Source organism: Pimephales promelas, chromosome 11, assembly GCF_988280905.1.
Source record: "Pimephales promelas chromosome 11, fPimPro1.hap1.1, whole genome shotgun sequence".
NCBI lineage: Eukaryota > Metazoa > Chordata > Actinopteri > Cypriniformes > Leuciscidae > Pimephales > Pimephales promelas.
Window position 1 is genome coordinate 28858288 of NC_142779.1, and position 7788 is coordinate 28866075.

The 7788-nt window shown below is 35.4% G+C and overlaps 1 protein-coding gene across 5 annotated transcripts in view; it reads right to left on the bottom strand.

Annotated features, from left to right (window-relative positions):
* Window positions 1-6037, bottom strand: part of mcph1 (microcephalin 1) — a 227642-nt gene extending 221605 nt beyond the window's left edge. For 4 of the 5 annotated variants that reach the window (XM_089117256.1, XM_089117255.1, XM_089117254.1 and 1 more), the window contains exons 1-4: window positions 5919-6037; window positions 5422-5474; window positions 408-499; window positions 209-327 (exon numbers count right to left, since the gene is read on the bottom strand). In XM_089117256.1, the coding sequence (XP_088973382.1) occupies window positions 209-327; window positions 408-499; window positions 5422-5474; window positions 5919-5956 (302 nt within the window). In that variant the 5' untranslated portion in view covers window positions 5957-6037. Of the gene's footprint in view, window positions 1-208; window positions 328-407; window positions 500-5421; window positions 5475-5863 lie in introns of all 5 variants that reach the window. The other variant, XM_039652220.2, reaches the window with a different exon arrangement.
* Window positions 6038-7788: the final 1751 nt, after the last annotated feature.

Consider the following 7788-nt stretch of genomic DNA (forward strand, 5'->3'; position numbering starts at 1 on the left):
GTTCATTTCTTTGAATAAATTGAATGCTGTGCGTTATTATTTGGCTCATTGCGTCCTCTTGTGGACTTAAGGAGATAATACAAAAGCTGTTTTTCCTCTAAATTAAATGATGCTTTTTAAATTCAAATTCAGCCCTTTTGACAGCCCTACTGCTGGTTTTATTGAGATAAACATGCAGAAGATGAATTGTGTGTGCTACACATTTTACCTGGCTACCCAGTGGACAGAAACAATCCTAACACCCATTGTCTGGGCCTTCTTCCATGTGGACAGGCGGCCATGTTTGAAGACTACATGGGTCACTTGTTTGTTGAGTGTCTTCGATACCTGCAATTTATAATGTGGTCATTTATTTTACATTTTAAAACTAATTTAATTTGTAAAACAGTAGACAAAAAAGTTATCACCTCTGCACCCATGCTCAACAGCTGCTGGATGAACGGATCAGAGTAATCCTCCATCCGGCTCGCAGACCACACATCAACATACGCCACCACGTCTTCAAAGGCAGAAACAGAATAGTGGATAAACAAATTCAAATGCACAACAAAAAAAGTTTGTTTCATAATATAATCAAGTTATGGCACCACTGGAAATAATCTTCAACTGTTAAAACATTCATCACATCAAGGAAAAAAAATATTTTGGTATAATGTGTGGAGGTGTGGCTTATTGATAGAATATGATGGTATTGATATTTCACACTTTTTGAGAGAGTTGAAAAACCCTTGAAAAAGCTAAAGTAAAGCAGCTCAGTCAATTACCTCTGAATTGATACAATACAGTGCTTAAATTTATTAGAGCACCACCCAATGTGAAATTTGTGCCACAGCTGCCCTAAACTAACAGTTTTGGGGATTACCAAAATATATATTTTTATGTTTCTGTAAAGATTAATCCACCAGTATATTTATGAAGTTACAGTTGTCACTTTAGTCACAGTTGGCCAATTCAAAGTCCAGACTTTAATCCTATTGAACAAATTTGGGATTTAGTGGATCCAAAGATAGATTGCACAAAAGTTTCATCAAAAGCAAATCATTCGGAACAACTAGAAACTATTTGGAAGTCAATAACAACAGAGACTGTGGAAAAGCTTCTTTTAAAATTGAATTGGGTATTGGTATTTTAGCAGAGTCAATGACTCTTCAGTTTATGGTCAAGGGCGAGATAAGATGTAAGTAGCTAAACTAAACATTTCATATTTGACAGTTTTTTAGGTCATAAATGTTAAATGAATGACAAAAATAAACAGGCAAACTAATATACTGAAAATAGGCTTTTGTAACGCGATTCATGCAGGGCTCGAATTTCGGCTCGGGATTGCGGGTATCACGCATAATTATAATCATTCCTGCAGGTCTCCCATTTATAATGCGGGATATTCCCACAATCGTAATCCACAGAGATTATAAAATCAAATCATTCTTTTAAGAACTATCTGCCAGACACAATTTCACAAACAGTGTGAGTGTTCAGCAGTGCCGCGTCTTCTATCTCTTCAAAATGTGTTGTGCAAGGCAAGCAGGCAGGAGTCGGGACATGGCGGAACATTCACTTGCACAATTGGGCAAGCAGTACATCGTGAATGGTTTACCATTTGCACGTCTTTTTAAGTCTTACCAGTTTAAACATTCAAGCGATTTTAAACTAATCAGTGCCCGCACGCTTTCTGGGATGCTTTTCTATGTACACATTCAAAGAAATTCCGCCTCAAGAACAGCTGGCCAGTAACAAAAGTTATTTTTCACAGATTATACTGCTTTAACACACAAAACTGTGTCAATTTTGGTCTTCGTGAGTATACTCTGAACATAGTCAGTTTTGTCTTTAATAAGCATAAAATGCATGCCAGTATAATGAACACAGGATCCATGCACTAGCTCTTAAAGTGACGGCAGCCATGTGTGTCAGTCATTAATTTTGTCGTCAAAACAACAAAAGAGAGCTTTAAGTTAAAGGAATCAGGATTAATAGCCTATGTATTTTATTCAGGAGTAAAATACTATCCAGTGTTATTATCCATTTGATTACTTTATTAGGTTTCTGTCTAAGAATACTAGTATTAGACCTATTCAAAAACTTTACTCTTTATTTGTCTTAATTTGTATCTTTATTTTATTGTATTTATTTGTGCAACTTTTTTCAATTTAATTGAACAATTTAAATGAAGCCTCGTGTTGTGTAAATTCTTAACAACATTACCCCATTGTAAAAATGCAATGAGTGCAAACATTTAGGTAAGATAAATTTAACAATTTTGTTTGGCAAAAATGCCCCCTTTCGCCTCCTTAAAAAATAAATAAATAAATAAACATGAGTCATCTAAGGGGGGATTTCCTAGATTTCCTAAATGTACTTGACTCTAGTACATTTAATTTGTACATAGAGTCTGGCCTCTCTCCATTGAGAAACGTTTACTTCCTTGTAGGCGGGTTCTCTGTTAAAGTTCAAAACTGTTGGATCTGCCCAGAGTCACTCAGGAACTGCCATAGCCAATCGCTAACGTGTGGTCGTGACGTATGTCATGCACCGAAATGGCTGGAACAAGTCCGAATGATCAGAGGATTATGTTTACAATAGGATTTCAGTCTACGAGAGCTGCAGGTTTTGTTCATCTAGGAACAATTATTAATTCGAATTGTATATTTGACATGAAGGACAGTCAGTGATGTATCCATTCGGCTGTGTCTAATCATTACAAATACGCCGCTGTGGTCGTTTTCTGATCTGCCGCAAATGCTGTACAGTGAATGATCCGTCTCTATCTGCAGATGTGTAATAAACAACATTTTTTCAAATTACATCTTATTGATTCTTAATTATGGTCTTCAAAGTATGTGTTTGTACATTTTTATATGGCATTTAGTTTTAGTTTTTTTTTTTTTTAAACAAATTAACCATTGACATCTAAAACTGAAAATCAAATTATGGCCTTCAAAGTATGGGTTTTCACATTTTTATTTATGACAATTATTTAAAAAAATGGCAACCAATTTGTATGATTTACAACATGTAAAACTGACACGAGTAAACTGACACCAACCACCTGCACGAGTACACACAGGGGCTCAAAATGTTCTATTCATCACAAGAATCAGTACATTTACTGTTGGGAATATGAGCTACTGACAAGACTCCTGAGAGGATCTTCAACAATAGTTTAGCAGCCAGGACTCGGGGCTTCCGAACAACAGGCTAAAGCGTCCGTCCGAAATGTCACGGTCATCGTGCACACTGAGCTGGCCAGCACAAACTTCCAACCTTTATGCCTCCCTCACGCGGTCCTCCGTTGTGCAACAAGAGGTGAGACGACAACAATCCAGCTTTAAATTCTGTATATTCGGCAGTTTCTTTTACAACAACCGACCGAATAGCTTTTCTCACGTCTTTCTCCGCTGCCATTACTGAACTCAAACTGACGCCCTACATCAATGTCATCGTTCTCAGCCACTCCCTTTATTCGCTGATTGGTCCTACAAAAAATTGATTTCTGGAAACCTAAGGATATACAGCAGTCCCAGACGTAGTACTGAAGGAAAATGAAATTGAGCGGAAGTGCGTAGGAGGGCGGAGCCAGGCTAGGGATTTCCCCCCACAATTGTGAATGAATTTAATAAACTATGCTACCTAGCTACCTTTAATAATAGTTATGCTACCTAGCTTTCCTAGTAGCTTTCAGTAAATGATCGCGTCTGAGAAAATTATTCATAAATCAAATCATCTGACCCCATGTATTCTTTCTTTAATGACATAAGAAGAGAAAAATAATCAGCTGCATGACATGTTTTTAAAGTTATTGTTATCCAATTTTTTGGGATATGTAGATCAGAGAAATAAAAAATTTCCTCGAACCCCCCTAACTAGCCTACCTCACATCCGGGACCTCAGTAATTACAAAACCCTGCCATCTACATGTTAATGAAACTAGTTAATAGTGAGCATTAGACACAAAACTAAAGTGTTAACTTTTTTTAGCCATACCCTCAAGGGGCTGAGCTGATCTAATCCAGGTGAATAAACCAAAAAGAGCATTGCGTTCGGAATCAACCAATCTCCTGGTAGTCCCGCGCACGTACAGGAAAATGAGAGCGCTCATTTGCAGCAGCTGCCCCCAGGCTGTGGAATCGTCTACCCCATTAAATTAGGGAATGTTCCTCTATTACCAGACTGATCTCATGAAGTAGCATGTGTATGACACGCCAATTCGTATTTCCATTTTTGGCGTGCTATCAACACGCATAATCGCTTTTCAGTGTGTTTATGAACGCCGTTGACTTAACGTTATTACTGTATGTATAAATATATGACTTACCTCAGACCCGTCTCTAAACCTACCCGTCACTGGAGTTAATGGCATTTATGACTGTTTACTTACCATCCTAGGTAAGATAGCTCCCCAGATGTAGATCTACATTTTGCTTTGTTTCGCTCGGACATTTGACGGCGTGTACAGACACGAGGAATCACTCGGACGTTAATGGCATAGACATACACGCATACACGTGGATAGCTTAAAACGCGTAGAGATAACAAGCCACTTGACTCGAAAGTGGCGTGTATGTTTACGCAAAAGTCATGATGTCATGTTGCTATTACTGAGTTTAAAGGTAATTTAAAAACTTACTTCTTCACTTTGGCATTTGATTATTCATAAGTATGTGCTGGTGTAATAGGTTACAACTGACGCCGCTTAGATGTTGAGGCGTCCATGGTAATGCGTAGAATTTAACTGTGATTTTATGATTGTTATTTTATTCTATGTACAGCACTGTGGTCAGCTCTTGTTGCATTATTATGTGCTCTATAAAATGAACCTTGAGGCTGAGGAAAAGTACTGTACATAAAATCAATGACAGCAAGAATGCAAGCTGTTATCAAGCCCAAAGGACAGCATAAAAAGTTTTTTTGGTTAATATGGGCAAATAAAATATTTGTGTTTTCTCTTTATTATGACAGGTGGTCTAATAAATTAGTTTAACATGGTGCATATAAAATGTTAAAATTAAAATGTTCAGAAATCTGTTTAAAATAAGTTAACACAATATTAATCCACGTTTTAAAATAAGAGCATCCTAGAGGACAGAAAATATCAGTAACACTCTACAATAAGGTTCATTAGTTAATGTATTAACTAACATGAACCATGATCAATAGATTTGTTACAGTATTTATTCATCTTTGTAAATGTTAGTTAATAAATATCCAGCGGTTTACTGTTTGTAACAAATACAACCTTTGATTTTAATAATGTATTAGTAAATGTTGAAATTAATATTAACTGAGAATTATAAATGCTGTAGAAGCAGCTATCGTTCATTCATAGTTAATGTAAACTAAAGTTGTTAAAAAAATGAACCTTATTGCAAAGTGTTACCAAAAATATCTCATAATTGAAGTAATATCCATCAGTAACGTTACCTTTGAGGAGTGCTGTGGAAGTCATGACTGATTCTAAATGTTTCCTTCTAAAACTGCACCAAACAACAGAAAATAAAACATGAAAACTCAACATGATGCAAGCAAAGCAGATAATAATAAGCATTCAGTAAAGATTTTAAAACAGAACAAAGCATGGTGAGTTAAAGTCCAGCAACTCATACCTCACGAAGTCTAACGTTAACTCAAGGTAAGCACACGTCAAAATTATGTATCAATTAAAAAGGACATCAAATATAGTTCTAAAAAGCAAGCCGTAAACAACAAAACAAGAGCAAATGCAGAACTTTTACTAACATTAACTAGTATACCCGTGGCTCAAATGTCCTATCAAACCAACAAATTCACATGTGGTAAGACGCAAACATCTAAAATGCTTAGTAGGATTCCGACTAGGAAACATCAGGCGCTGTTCATTGCTCACCTTGACTGAAGAACAACGCATCAACAATGCGAAATTATCTTTGTTTTTATTTTACCTCATTGTGCCGTTGACACACGTTGTTTTCATTTGCATTTCGCGCTATTGGTTCTTTTTCTTGTGTTGTTTGCTGGCGGTTAGCAAACCAGTTTTTTTGGCATTACCGCCACCTACTGAGTTGGAGTGTGGTGATGTTACTTACAGGGGATATCAGAGCCATGTATTCAGAGAGTTCTGACCATAGACATAGGCTGCGTTCCAAACCGCATACTCAATGAGTAGGTACTTAATTTCAATAAGTACTTACTCATCGAGCGCTAAAAGAGTAGGTACTTTATAGCCAAATCTCGTTGAGTATGAATGCGAACCGGACATCTGCCATGTTGACGTTATCATGTGACCTACTACGCCTTATCACAAAGCGCAACACCTTCATCCAATAAAAAAAAAATATGAACGATACGTTTAATTAATCTACCTATAAATATCTTGATATTGATGAAACTTGCTCATTTTGTTGTGGTATTGTTGAAGAAACAGCTGCCTATTTATTTTGTGAATACATTTAGGGTTGATTTAAGTTTGTTATATTTTAAACCCTACTAATGTGACCAACAGTGTTATTCTAACGATATTTTTTTTTTATTAAGAAACCCCAAAAATCATCATCTCTTGATTATGTTGTTAATTTCTTTATTTTATACCCAAAAAGTTTCTCCTTTAAGTTTTCCTCTTTTTCTTCATGAATTTACCTCGTTTCATCCATCAGATATAACAACAACTTTTTTATGTATTATGAAGAACTATAATGAAGATATTTAGCCTTTTTTATTGTTCTTATTTCCTGTGTATAAATATAATTTTATGTCATATTATGATGTACACAAACCAATGATCTTCATATTTTCTGTTTTGTCACTATGATTGTTACATAAACTATAGTATCTTTCCATGATCTTGCATATAATAAGTTTAAATTATATGAGCGACAGGTGCTCTAACACTTCATAACATCAGTAACTTGACAGCACAACCTAGAACAGCGTTTGTAATGTCTGCATAAAGGAGACGGGCAGCTGCTTGAAGATCTCTTTTGGAGAAAACTGTTGATTTTATACTCAAAAAATTTAAGTATCACTGCTTAAAAATTAATATTACCTCAGAATGAATTTCATTGTTAGCCCACCCCAAAACTTAAACAAAATAATAATAATAATAAATGCTGACCAATACTTATATAACTTTTTATATACTAAAAATATAATTTAATAAAACAAGCAAAATGTAATTTGTTTTGTAATATGACAGTAATGCATGAATTCATTTATATTGCTAAATGCAGTGAAACATCTCAATTGTCAGTCAATCGATGAATTAATGCATAAATTAATTACATTTTATATACTGACAACAATAAGAAACATGAATAAATGAGTAAAAGAACAAATAAAAGTAAATAAAAGTAACATAAACAAATGCATATACAAGTCAACACATGAAACAGCTTTATTCAAACTACAAGCATGTATTTACAGGCACTGAACCCCAAACCCTACTGCAGTGCCGACTCAACACAGCGGTTCCCATTCTTTGATGACAGCATTCAGCATCATGAGCCTCTCTCCACCGGATAAACACACGCGTGTTCTTCTGTCCCTGTAACATACAGACAAGATTCACATTACGAGCTCAACACTGCATTTACATGCTGAGGTTGATGTGTTAACTCACTTTTAATCCAACTTAAATGTTCCTCAATATATCAACACCAATAAGGGACAAATTAAATATATATCATGTTTAGTTACTTTATAGATGTTTTTATTCACAGCACATAATTTGTCTAATGTAAGCAGTGTTGACAACAGTGAATTATCCTACATAATAGCACACACATTTTTTTCATGTTAGGATGTGCTCAACTGCAA